This window comes from Tachypleus tridentatus, chromosome 13 (assembly GCF_004210375.1).
Source record: "Tachypleus tridentatus isolate NWPU-2018 chromosome 13, ASM421037v1, whole genome shotgun sequence".
NCBI classification, from domain to species: Eukaryota; Metazoa; Arthropoda; class Merostomata; order Xiphosura; family Limulidae; genus Tachypleus; species Tachypleus tridentatus.
Window position 1 is genome coordinate 201,310,772 of NC_134837.1, and position 14,443 is coordinate 201,325,214.

At 32.1% G+C, this 14,443-nt stretch overlaps 1 protein-coding gene across 1 annotated transcript; it reads left to right on the forward strand.

The window, feature by feature from the left end:
- Nucleotides 1-409: 409 nt before the first annotated feature.
- LOC143236015 (large ribosomal subunit protein eL34-like) lies at nt 410-14,031 on the forward strand. The gene is made up of 5 exons (XM_076474206.1): nt 410-501; nt 657-726; nt 2,995-3,088; nt 8,915-9,018; nt 13,916-14,031. The coding sequence occupies exons 2-5, from the start codon at nt 662-664 to the stop codon at nt 13,995-13,997; spliced, it is 345 nt and encodes a 114-aa protein (XP_076330321.1). The 5' UTR covers nt 410-501; nt 657-661; the 3' UTR covers nt 13,998-14,031.
- The last annotated feature ends 412 nt before the right edge of the window (nt 14,032-14,443 follow it).

The window sequence follows — 14,443 nt, forward strand, 5'->3', positions numbered from 1 at the left end:
AACGCATTTATATCTGGTGATTGTACCCCCATGGTAAAGATTTATAACGTTAAAGAAACGGATTTTGATACTTGTGGTGAGCACAGAACAGATACCGTGTTATGTAAATATTTAACTGCATATAACTGACAAAATAATTTTAAAATTTTTGTAGTTTCATTTACGCACTAAGAATAAAATGTTTTAGTTTAAAAACTGAAATTTGTAAAATGTTATCATTCGTCCAATGAGTGCTAAAATATATATATTTTTTTCATAAAAGCAAACATGATTCATTTATCAAACAGGTTCTTATATATATATATATATATTAAATATTTGTATAAGTGATGCATATATAGCTATTATTAAAATAAAGGTTTAACCGCACACGGTCCTTCGTATCCAAGTGAACCCGAAAACAACTGAAAGTGTATTTGGCTGTAAATGTTGTTTCTTCCGTTTAGTTATTAAAATCCCACAATACAATTCGACTTCCTCTTTTGGAACCATATTTGTATGGTAAGTGTGTGTACGAGTTGAAAGGAATATTAATCGAACATAATCGTATACTGAGCATAATATTAAATCTATTTATATGTGTCATATTTTTAGTGTGGTTTGAATCTTTGTTATAAACAATATTTTAAATAATATTGCCGTTTTATTCGTCGTAGACAACATGGTGCAAAGACTAACTTACAGACGGCGTCTCAGCTATAATACTAAATCCAATAGGACAAAAATGTAAGTATTAACACGTTGGTTGTACTCCTATAATGAGGAGTTTGTACATTTTTTATTGTGCTTGATAAATCCTAATTATTTTAATTTTATTGTTAAGTTTGAGTTCTGTTTTTTGTACATATTTTATTAATTAGAAAAAGTATTCTGAAGGTGCATCACTTACTGATATAGCTCGTTAGGGCTAAGTATTCAAGTGTAAAACTGTCTCGCAAGTTATTTACAGGTAAGTGTTCCACTTTGACACTCGTTTAGTTCATACTGCTACTTTTTTTTGTATTTCTACAGCACAGACATTGTCCGTTCTATGAACAATAATAAAAAATACACCTGATTTAGCTAACAACTTACGTTAGGCTTACCCAGCTCTTTCTTCTACACTTCTCGAAGTAGAAGGAGAGGTTTTACTTTGGAGAATGTTGATTAGATATATTTTGAAATTAAAAATCCAGACCTTCATGGCTGATTTGACAGTTATACTAATATAGGATACACAAATCTCTTAAGTGATGCGACAAAACTGGCTGGGCTTCCACTAGAAAAATAACTCTCTTAGCAACTGTGACTAAACAAAGTAATTTTCTTTTAGCCACAATTTTAGGTTGCCAAAAACTTTGTGGTGTGTGACTTTTAGTATGCATCAATTCCATCCAGTAAAAAATAGTTGTAATTATGTGAAAATCTACAAGACATTAAGTTTTGTACTATTTTTTTATTCCCCAACAATCGTCCCTGCCAGAAAAAACAAAATAAACATGATAGAGGAAAATAAAGATACATTTCTCAAAATAATGCAGAAACAACAAAAAAGACTTAAAACTTTGTGACTGTAGTTTCTTTAGAGAGGTCACTCCCTGTTAAAAATATATAAGAACTTGTGTTTTGAAATAAGACAACCAATTAAAGTAATAAACAAAGATATTTGGAAGAGTTGGGTAGCTACTTAATTTTTGATAGATATTTTCAAAATGTTTCACTTTTAGAAAATTGTCAAATTGCCTTTTGTTTTAAGAAAATACTGTAGAAAACAAAGTATCTTATTAATACTAGAATGAAGAACATTCTTCATTGAATACTTGTTGTGAAAGAAGGGAATGAAACTTCACACTTGGGAGAGCTTCCTTTGCTTGTACAAGTAATGTGGCCATCTGTGTCTGAATGCCACCTTTACACCCCACATACACATTCACAGCAGCAGTTGACATGTCCTTCTTCAAAACTTGAGATGCATCTGCACTGCAATGATATTCTAACTGTGCATGCTTCACCAAGTTGTCTTTTTTAGGCTTAGTAGCAGTTTTCCCAGTGGTAGCATAAATATTTGTCTTCTTGTTGTCCTTACATAATTTGCAATGAAATGTATTTTGTTGGGAAACATGTTCCAGTCAAGGAAACTGTGAAAACCAAGTTTCTTTAACAACTCTGTGAAAATCACTGGTATATATTTTTTTCACACTGACAGTCTAATCACTGCTGCAAGCTTCAGTTTCTTCAGAGCTGTCTTTTCTTTTGGAAGTGGATTTCCCACCATCAGTTGATGTTGTTGCTTTGACCTTCTTTTGAAAAAAAACTTTATATATCTAACTGTTTAGACATCTTTTTATCTGATCTAGGAGTTGTTATGATCTCAATTCAAACACACATCAAATGAAACTTGGGATTTCCACTTTTATACAGACCATATGTTGGTTTGATGAAAGTCAGGTTTTCTCTGATTACTGTTTGTGTACCACGGGCAGAATCAAACATGTAGCATAATTAATGAAAATAAAAGAAATCATTAGCACAGCTGAGTAATTTTTTTTTTTTTTATTTAATTTGTTAGTTGTCATCCCTGAAATCATAAAAATACATGTATAAAGAAAACAAAGATTACAGTCAGTGGTAGTTTTTAAAGACATTTCTTGTTTCTTCAACTTGCTGGGGGGCACCTCTGGTCATTTGTCATCATTAATGGCGTGGATGGCGATAAAAACCACAAAAGCTGTTAAGACCAAAACTTGAGCAGAATAAATAAAGAAAACCATCCAAGACCGGAAAATTATCTTTTGCCACTGTGGCGAAACGAACACTAGATTTTTTTAGCAGGCTGTTTCTTTTCGCCAGTGGCGATGTTGCTAATGGCTAGTGGAAGCCTAGCTTCTTTTATTTAATGTGATTTGATCTGGTAGTCTCTCTAATTTTCTTTTTATTACATTTATGTTATAAAACATTGTTTTGCTAAAGAAAAGTATGTTTTTCATTTACTTAATTACTATAAAACATTTACAGTTCCAAAACACCTGGAGGTAAGCTTGTTTACCTGTACCCCAAGAAACCTGGAAAGGTACCAGTATGTGGAGACTGCAAACTGAAATTGAGGGGGGTAAGTTTATAACCCCTTGTTCATAACTGTGAAGACCATTCATGTGAATATATATGAATAAAACAGTCTACAGATGTGGTCTGGTGCTATGTTTAGACTTATTGTTCTTACAAGTATTGATGTAAATAAAATTTTATTGCAAATGTGTTAATGGTTTATGGATACCTTTGATTTATTACTGAATTATATACATTGTGAAATGTTATTTATAATAACTGTTGAGAAATATTTTGGTAAATATCTTAAATGTATTAGAATTTTTAAGCTAGTACCATGAACCATGATAGTGGTTCATAATAGAGATTGCAAGGAATTGCCAAAAAAAAAGTTAGGGTAAAAGTCACTTTAAACAGTAAAGATTTAATCCAAACAACACTTTAAAATCTCTACTATTGACAGTTAAGATTGTACACATAAAAATACACAAAAAACCAGGATGTTAAATGTACAAAAAAAAGAAAATTTACTCAGAGTGGCCATTTGTAATTTTTATTCTCTTGCTAGCCTCCAATAAAAATAGCTGGGTATACTGTACCTAAAACTTTTTTAAAATACTAAAATAAAAGTACTGTGATGGTTATTGGAGTATTAAAAAGTTGATTTCTTCTACATAATGTGTAAGCTAAAACACACTTCTAATGCAAATTATAATCACCCCTTTGAAGCTAGCCTTCTTGCATATATTTGATGTTCCTTAAAAGACCCCTTAAGAACAGAGTAAAACAGATATTATCAGTCAAGTGACTGTAACATGTGGATAATCAGTGCTTTTTTATGCTATACAGTTGGTGTCTAGAGAACTAACTCATATGAAGTGAAAACTGTATGAACTAGCTACAAGCTACGTTTATTATCATTACAGTGTATAAAGTTAACTATCACATCAAGTAATCTATAATAATACCCCAGTTTTGAGGTCTGACCAATTGCCAGTAACTTTTAGCTTTGAAGCTAGAGATATTTACTTGCTTGTCTCGAATTACAGGTGAACAAAGGAATTTAATGGGAAGCTTTAGAACACTAGTGACTTATCTGTGAAATGTATTAATTTTTTTATTTTCATTTGATCCATAATATGCTTGTGTGAAAATGAACTGAATGACAGTCTCTTTGATTAACAATATTCAACGAGTGATTTGTTGGTCTTTCTATTTAATTATATTCTTCCTATTTTCAGATTATTTTGGGTTTATAAAGATATTTTTGTTTAATTAGGATTAATGTTTTTTAATCTCAAACTTTAATTTGTGAAATTGTATGTAGTGTAGAAAAAACCTGTAGATGTCATATGTTATTAAGACTTGTTCTGGAAAATAAACATTGTCACATTGAATATAAGTTGGAAAAATAGTAAATATACAAAGACTGTTGCTGTTATTGATAGTTACAGGTACTACAGCAAGTTGTATCTATTTAAGTACCTAATGATATTTATTTTCAAACTTAAAACTTTTTAACTGAATCTTTTTACCATGAACCTTTTTTGTTTGTTATCTATACAGAAACTATAAATCTTGTATGTATTGTAAACCATGATGTCTGTCTCCCATTTAAGAAACTGCAAATGCAGATGAAGCTCAACATTCTCTTTTGAAATGATATGAGAACAGTACATGAATAATGTTGGTGTCAAATTTTATTTCGCCAGCAGGATATTCTACACTAAATTGTTAGGAATTAATCACCTATCATACATTTACTAAAATGTGACACATTCGTTATGTAGATTGTAGGTTTACTGTGTGTAATTGTTGAGTAGCTCTTAGCATGAATGAAATATTGAACTATTACTTTTCACAGTGGGTGGTATAAGTAACTTGGAGCTTTGACTGTGAGTGAAACCAAGAGTACAACACAATTAACCTTTTAAAGTTCATGAAATAATTTAAATTGATAGAATAACTTAACCTTTTCTTGTTGCTGGGGTTGGATATGTTGTACTTATGAACAGATAAAATACAAGTTTAGAATTTAAATGAGGGAACAAGAGCATGTGTTGATATTAGAATGTGGGTATGATAAATTGATTCTTTCAGTAATGCTAAGTAAGTTTATATTGCAATTCTAATTTTACATGTTATTGTGGTAATTTTATCTGGGAATGAACCTAACCTGTTTGGTTTGTTACTTATTTCATATCAAATTATTACCAATACCAAATCACAGCTCCTTCATGCTCTGTGGGAGAGCAAACCAAAGAAATGCAGTAACTTCATAAGTTGATGGATGTTTTCTGTAATTTAATATTTATTTATACTTATCCATAGTAAGCTATATTACTTTTTAGTATTTCTCACTTGTTTTGTTATCATTGGGAACTATTCTTTCATTGTGAGATTCTTTTAAATATCTAACTTGTACTTTATCAGATCATTTGTAGTTTCTAAAGCTAGCACCTGAAGAAAGCTTATGGCTCAAGCTTTTTGTGTTACTTTAAAAAAAAAAACTAAAAATGTTTTTTATTCTTTAATGTAAAGTAAAGGTCACCTATTGTGTAACAAACTGGTAGTCTTGGGAAAAGACTTGAATTTAAAGAAGTCTTACACAGTTACTTCTTGGATTGGGTTTGATTTGAAGTGTGTGGATATTTTAAGTGCTTCTTCACTCTACAGGGGGACAGTAAAAGTACAGTTTATTTAACCTTAAGTTAGCCTAGGAGTTAGTGGTGATGCTTTCAACTGTTTGTCATCCTTACTCTCAACATCTAAAGTTACAAATGGTAACAGATATTCCACATAGCTTTTTCCCTAATTCCGGTGTTGAAAGGAGTGGCACACTTGTGGCTTCAGGAATCAAACCTGAATCAGCCCCCATAATTCCTAGATTATGCTGTCTCAGAATTGAACAAACATGAATTAATTGAAAGAGTGATAATGAGAACTTGTAATGACAATATTTTAATTGAGTTAGTCCTAATTTTCATTAACCCATTTGTTTTACATGGCACCAACTAATGTGACTGTGCTCATAGATTATTTAAGAGTTAAACCTTTGAGCTCTAGTGTTAAATTGAAAATTGAGACATCAGGTAATCTTAGTTTTAACAAAATTACTACCAAAAAGTGTGGATGGACATGATTCACTTTGAGGCTCACTGGTTATGTAATAATTAAACTTTCTGATTACCAATACAAACTGAAATAAGATTAAAGGCATCTTTAAATGTTTTTTTCAGGACAATATCTTATGAAATGTTAAGTTTCACAACTGAACAGTAAATGCTAAATCATATTAGATACTATTTAGTTAAGCTTGTACAATTCGGTTTTGTTTCCTCACTGTGAGAAGGAAAATGTGATGGTGTTTCTATATTGTGTTCGGCCAAGTTGTAAATTATAATAAACTAAAGATTCCAAGTTTAATAATTAATCACTGTGATGTGATGGTTGTCAAAGTACTGTAATTCTATGTATTCTGCAAGTAAATGTAGAATTACTTTAAATATGAATCCAGTAGTTGTGTGAAAGTGTCTAATAAAGACATTTGGCAAGTGGGTTTTGAAATGTTTTATTTAAGTAAAACCAGTTCTAAAGTAAGTACTGCATTTTGTAGCTTATAAGACATCCAAATTTTGGAATGTAATATTGGGAAAAGGTTTGAGGCAGAATACCAAATAATGTGTACACCAACAAAACCTAATGTTATCTGCTTTATTAAAATCTACATCTGTCATTAACATTTTGTTGCCCAACTGATGATGATAAAAATCATAGATAACACCAGTACTGAAATAGGTTTTAAAATACAACATGGAAAATAATATGAAAACAGATTTAATTCTTTGCTCATCTTCAAATGTAGAAAAATGACCACTTTCAATCTTCAGAATCATCAGTGCTGTCACTCAAAAAGGTTATCTTCTGTACCATCCATTGCATTACTGATACCACATTTCTTGAAGGACTTAATCATTGTCTCTGTCTTAACTGCTTATGAAACAGTGAATGGAGGACCCACATGAATTTTCACTCACTCTGGGTGTATGAAAGTTCATGTGGACCCTCCATTCTTCCCTCATGAAAGCTTTGAAGGGCTTATTAATTGATACTTCAGTGGTTGTAGTCAGGATGTAGGACCAGTTTCTATTTTTAGTTGCTGTACTTTCATCCCTTATGAACCCAAAACTGGTCTGACAGTAATAGAGCCAGTTTCTTAAGCCTACCACTTTGTCTCCTTTTCTAAAGTTTGACTCTGTCATCATCTATTCACCCTTTCTGATGAATGTAAACAAAAATTCCTACTAGAATTTTGTCTTTTGGCTCATAATTTGTTTGTATATGAAAGAAAGTTCCTATAATTTTAAGTTTGCTCTGAATGCTAAGAAACATGCATTTTCTTATTATAATTCATCATAGTAGAAGTGTTACCACAAATCCAGGATTACAAATTTATCACAGTATGATAAAAATAATCCTATACCATTGCTTACCAATTAAAATAGTGTGATCTTAGTATCATGTTGATTAAAACAGGTTTATGTTAGACGTAAGCTGAACACTGACCTTAAATATATAGGACATGTTGATTTTTACGAATTTGAAGAAAACAAGCTTTTGTTATAAATGGCAAAATATCGTCTTAAATGTTGACAATCATCTTTTTTACTTGTATTAAGATATCACAGGAGCATTTGTCTGCAGTAAATAGAGATGTGGCACTATTATTTTATTTATTAAGCTTCAAAACAACTGAATATTCCAAAAATAGTATTATTATAAGAAATGTTAAGTTTTATACAGAATATGCCTTGCACCAGTGACTGTATTTAAATACACCCTGGTTCTTTTATATGCAAAAACGGCTTGTTTGGGTTGAGAAAATATTTTACATAGAAGAGCGAAGTTCTCAACCCAAACGAGCCGTTTTTGCATATAAATTTCTCAACAAGTGGGTTTCTCGACATCACATCCTGGTTCTCAACAGTTGTCTTGTAACCCCTTTCAGAATGTGTATAGAACAAAATCGTCAAACCTGTTAACTGTTATAAGTTGATTTTAAAGACATACATCTGTAAATCTAATTCGAACTGTTTTTACAGAATGTTTGAAGTGATCATGTAGTCTAATGTAGTAATAAAAGGTAGGTAGATCCACAGAAATGTTAAAGGTGAACACAATACAGTCAAATGCAAATTTTTCTTAAACTTGGATGGGATAAAAACCCATAACTCTAAAATAGACAGATGCTTTAATCAACCAACCTCATTCATTCTGAATATGGGCTTAGTAATTTTGGCCACCAAGTAAAATGAACTGTAATTCAGTATACTAAATATAGTTCAATCTTTTATTAAACAAGCCTGTCGTATACAGAATATCGGATTCTTTAATGAAGTATTTCTACCCAAATTTTATTCGTGAATTCATAAAACTTTTACAATCTGAATGAAAGGTTAGCTTTATATTAAGTAAATACATTTTCATATTACTTTCACATAATTTCAAGATGTTGAAAGTGTAGTTGATGTTAAGAATGATTAAAAATAAGAATATGGAGTTTTTTTTTAATCAACCAAAGTTGAGAAATGTTTTGAAAGGTTTTAATTCTAATGGCAATGAAATAAAATGTGTGAAGGTTGTGTACCATTTTCAATTTACAACTACAAATAAACATAGAGGGCATAAATCTTAAATTTAAATGTTGATGTTTACAGATACTTGACTCATTAGTTCATTAATGTAATGTTTACTGTTATGTTAAAACTTAGGTTGTTAACTTGTCACCCAGAAGTAGGTATAAATCAAGTACTGTTAAGTTCTGGATGTGAAGGTGTACAAACCTTCAGACATTGTCAGACTTTCTGAAGAGGTGTTTTAAATTTATTAGATCACTCCAGCAAGACCGAGAGAGCTGTCGGCTCTTTCCAAGAGGCATAAGACTGTAACAAGAACTTACGGTGGATCACGTTGTGGAAAGTGTGTCAGAAACAGGTATTGTTTATGTATATTTTAAACCTTGCTTATAATTAATGTATGTGAGCTGTTTGTAAATCTGATGACCTTGGTTTCTAAATACATCTTAACTTTGTAAAAGATGGCTTTTTAATTAAGTAAGTTAATTGAAATTCATTTTTATTGTAAGATTGTGGCAATTATTAGACTTTTTTCAGGTGTTCATGAAAGTTGAGTATGGTGTTATGAAAGCAAGCTGTTTCACCCTAATGTTTTAGTCCGTGATTCTTAACCTGTATGCTTCGGCACACTGGTGTGCCACAGTGGTTTTGAAACACATTCAACTTTCTTGGGATTTTACAAGCAAGTTGAACACATTAGTTAATAAAAGCTACTATAGAGACACTCTGAGACCTTCCAAAACATTTGATGGTTTTCATGGAACTCGAGCACTGAGAAGTTCATATTTAAATTTCATTCTCGATTGCAACGGTTCAACTATTAGTTTAATTGTGGCACAACAAGCTCTTCGTACGTCATAAATGATGCATCAAACAGTCAAACTGCTTTCTAGAATATGTTCTCACTCTGCAGTAAGCTACAGCTACTACGCTGTAGGTAGAAATTTTATATCAACTGCAGAACTTTGTGCTTATCGTGTATAAATGAGCTTTATCATTTATCCATGGAAAATATTTAAGTCTGGTACTGCAAAGGAGAATGTGTTGAATCAAAAGCAAGGAATCAAATGAAAGTACAAAAACGAATACATTGAATACAGTTTTATCGCTTTGGAATTGGAACATTCTCAATTACCATTCTGCCTACTCTGCAATGCAACTTTATCGAACGAGGCGCTTGTTCCTAGCAAACTGAAGAGTCACTTGGAAACAAAACATTTAGTTGTGAAGGTTAAACCAAAAGAATACTTCGAGAATCTCATGGCTCAAAAACATGAACAATCAAGGAAGCTTTGTGAACTACGTGAAGCTGCCCAAAAAAGAATTGATTGCAAATTATAAGGTTGCTCAATTGTTGGCAAAATGCAAGAAAGCACGTATGGAGGCGAAATCAGTCATTGTACTAGCATTAGCAATCATCGTTGAAACTATGGTTGGAACGGATGCCACCAAAAAGGTTAAGCAAGTTCCACTGTCCAATGATACAATTTCACACAGAATTGTAGACTTGTTGTCAGATTTAAAAGATCAAGTTTGCAAACACTTCGAAGCGCCTGAAGATGAATTGTCTCTGCTATGTTCTCTTTAAGTTGGTCAATCTACTGACATAAGTGGAAAAGCTCAAGTTCTGGCTTTTGTTCGATTCATAAAAGATGGAAAAATGGTAAAAGAATACTTATTTTGCAAAGATTTAAACTGTACAGCGAAAGGCCAAAACATTTTCGAGTTGTTGAATGAAAACATTTTGCTCTTCAAATTACATTGGAATAACTGTCAATGTTTGCACTGATAGCTGTCCTTCAATGCAAGGAAAAAAGAAGGGATTTGTCACTCTGGTGCGCCAACAAAATCCAAACGTTAGGATTGTTTACTGTTTGAGTCACAGAGAGGTGCTTGCCTCCAGAACTTTGCCGAAAGATTTGCAGTCTGTTATAAATCAAGTTATTCAAGTGGTGAATTTCATCAAGTCTCGGCCACTTCAATCTCAACATTTTCTCTCTTCTCTGTGAGGCGATGGATTCAGACTACAAAAAGCTACTGTATCACACTGAAGTTCGATGGCTTTCTAAAGGAAAGGTGTTAAAGTGTCTTGTTCAATTAAAAACTGAAGTAATTTCTTTCTTAGAGGTTGAGGAAGCAGGTTTTGAATTTTCTTTTCATGATGAGGTCTGGTGGCTGAAGGTTCAATTTATCTTCAACTTGTTTGACAAACTAAATTCTCTGAACTTAAGTCTCCAAGCACCATCTGTAAACATTATTACTGCAATGTCCACACTGAAGGCCTTCGATGAAAAGGTGGCACTGTGGAAGAATAAGATTTCGAAAGGAATCCTTGATTGTTTTCCTTCTGTTAACGAATGTCTGTCAAAGAAGAAAATTGTCCCTCAGATTTTGAACAGATTAAGCGACTTACAGTTCACACTAAAACATTACTTGCCGTCACTTGCTGTCGACGAATATAACTGGGTGAGCTATCCATTCGGAATCAACAAGACAACAAATCTTACAACTGAGGAGGAACAGCTCATTGATTTACGAAACGACAAATTTTTATCAGTCATTGTTTCCCAAAAAGAGCTTGGATGAGTTTTGAATCTCCATTAAAAATTCATGTCCTGTAATCAGTTCAAAAGCATTTGAAATTCTGCTTTCATTTGCACCTTTGTGGTTTTGCGAAATTGGATTTTCAGCATTAACTGAAATTAAAGCCAGAAAGAGAGAGGTTTCTTACAGTCGATGATGAAATGCGAGCTTGTTTGTCAACGTTAGAGCCTCGCTTCAATTTGATTTGCTCTCAGAAGCAGGCACAAGCATTGCATTGAAAAAATATGTAAAAATAAAAAGTTTTGATTTTTCTGCTATACTACAAAATCGTTAAAAAGCCTTAGAACAACACTCGCAGCCAAAGCAGCGATAGTATTGTCAATGTGCAGATGACATTAATATCGCTTGCTCTGGCCATGATTTTCATTCTAAGGCTTTTTAAGTTGACTCTTTTGTGTTATGTGTATCTGAACATGATGCACAATGACATTATTATCACTTGCTTTGACCGTGATTTTTGTTCTAAGGCTTTTAACGCTTGCCGTATAATGTATACCCAAAAAAAATTGTTAAGGCTTTCCAGGTCTGCTGCAAAAATTTTCAGATTGTCGTAGTGTGCCACAAGTCAGAAAAAGTTGAGAATCACTGGTTTTAGTGAACATTGTCAAGATGTACAGAAGAGCTAGACTAAATGGTTAGCAAAAGAAATAACCTTTTATCAGTCTGGTTAATGATTGAAACTACTGGTCTGACAACATTCATGTTTGTGTGAGAAATAACCTTTTATCAGTGTGGTTAATGTTTGAAACTATTGGTCTGTCAGTTAAGTGATGTTATAAGAAAATTGCTTATTAAATGTTTATTTGTCTATATTTGTAACTGATGTTTTTGCATTCTCTTGCTGGAACTTGTGAATTGCATTATTATTTTCATTGTCAAGTTTAATGATTCGGGTTTTTTAAATTTGGTAAGTTTTTTTTACGTAGAATTGATTTAAGGTTTGTTACAATTTCAAGCTAATACCTGAAGAAGGTATGTAGCATCTGTATGTTGGGCAAGTCGTCATAGTAGTTTAGGAAAAATTCTTACTCAATACACTGAGGTCTAGCAATGGGATAAATATCAAGAGACTGTTAAAGGTCAGACTGTTGAATGTCGGAGCATAACTGCATGTATGGATTCCTTTTTTCTTTTTTTTGCATTAGATTTATTTAAGCATATTGTCACATTTTCCTTGATTGGTTTTTTTCTGTTAAATTTGAAGGTTAGTGTGATGTTTTGGTCAGAGTTTTGAAGTAGTGTTTTTGCAGACAGACTAATTTGATGTTCTCATTGCAAAATAAAGACTTGAAATATGTTCTGAGAGGATAAATTTAAATACAGTAGATTACATTATAGCAAGACTCGAAGTTTTCTGTTGTTTGCCCCCTCTCTTGACTTTAAATTTATTTCTGTCCATTTCATTATCATATTTTTATTCAAACAGTAACCTTCATAGAAAATAATTTTGTTTATTTTCTGGCAACTTGTGGTTGTTTCTGAACTCACTAAACAGTTTTAATTACATATGTACTGAAATTCCAGTAATAAACCTGACTATAAGACTGAGATAACAAGAAAGATAATGAATGGTACAAGAAACAGTTGATCTGTAGCGTGGCAGAGACGTTGGTATCTTTGTTAGATTCTTTAAACTGTAGGGTGAGTTAGTCTTGAAGTTGGAGTGAGTTTACCTTTGAAACTTGATTATATAATTGTACTTTTTATTAAAGTTTCAGATTGTTTTTCTTGTATAGGGTCAATGGGTGCAAGTGTTTTTATTTCTCTCAAAAAAAAAAGAATGTCTATAATTGGTGTTATTTATTTGTTTTAGATTTATACATCACTGTCTACATTACAATAATATTTGTTGTTTTGAAGGGTAAAATGGTTCATTCCACATTAATTAAAAGGGCTGGCTTTGAGAAGGGTTAGTAGTTTAAGTTTAGTGGATGGGAAAGTCCAGATGGACCAGTAGGTCCCTCATTAGGTTATTAAATGTATTCTTAATGTGTTTTAACATGTATTACAGTTCAGGCTGTAAGACTTCTCTTACATACCACAGCCTGTAGTAATAAATTTTATAGTGTAAAGAATACATGGAGTATTCTGTAGTTGAAAAATTAGGAATCTGAGAAAAATTTAATCATTCATATATAGTATTGACTAACTAGAAGGCACAGCTAGAACATAAACTGTGTTGTAACTGGATAACCTTAAGTAATTTTTTGGTATTTTGTAGTAATCTCTCATGATCATTTCTGTGCCAGTGACTAACTTTCTGGCTGCCTGTTGCATACTACTAGAATGAAAGTACAAGAAACATTTCTGAAATTTTACATACCAAGAACTTGGTTGTAATGGACTGCTGCTAGTCCATTGGTCAGTGGTTGAGAAATGCCATTTTTAGTAAATAAAAGAACCTACATCTCCAGGAAATATCTTTATTTAGTGCTAAAGATACAACCTGGAGATCTAGGTTTTTATTGTACAGTAGAAATACAATAAACTCCAGTTTGTGTTAAATTTAAGAATGATATAACTGACTTATAGCATTGTCTGACCAGCAGACAAAGTTAGAACATAAAGACTGAAAGTGTTGTAACAGGAAAGACAGTTAATGTAATGATTTGAGAATGTTTTATAATTCATCATGAATGTTTCTTGTGCAGGATTATCAGAGCTTTCCTGATAGAAGAACAGAAGATTGTTGTGAAGGTGATGAAGGCCCAGCAGGCAGCAGCGAAACAGTAGAAATGTTGTAAACTTGAATAAATATTTCTCAAAACTGTTGTTGTGCCTTATTTGTGTAACAATACGCGACGAAAAACAAAGTGTAAGTGAAAAACTCGTTACTGTGTAATTAATAAATAGTCTTTTAAAACGTACCAGTAAATAGAATGACGTTTATATTGTCTTAAATTGTTAAAGAAATAGTAGCAGCAGTGTAATTGTCTCCCAACAAAATAACCGTTGACTCTATTACTAGTTCAGTGAACTATACTTGTAGTGGTGTATAATTTTTTATAAATACAAAATGTCTTAAATTTCGATTCATTTATTTGCCTTATTAGGGAGAAGTTACATTCGTATGCCTCAATTTAATAATTCAGTTAGAATGACCAGTTTTAAAACCACCTGAAATATTTAAGTTTTTGTTTATTTGAGAATAAATGTTACAGATCTGACTAGTTAATACA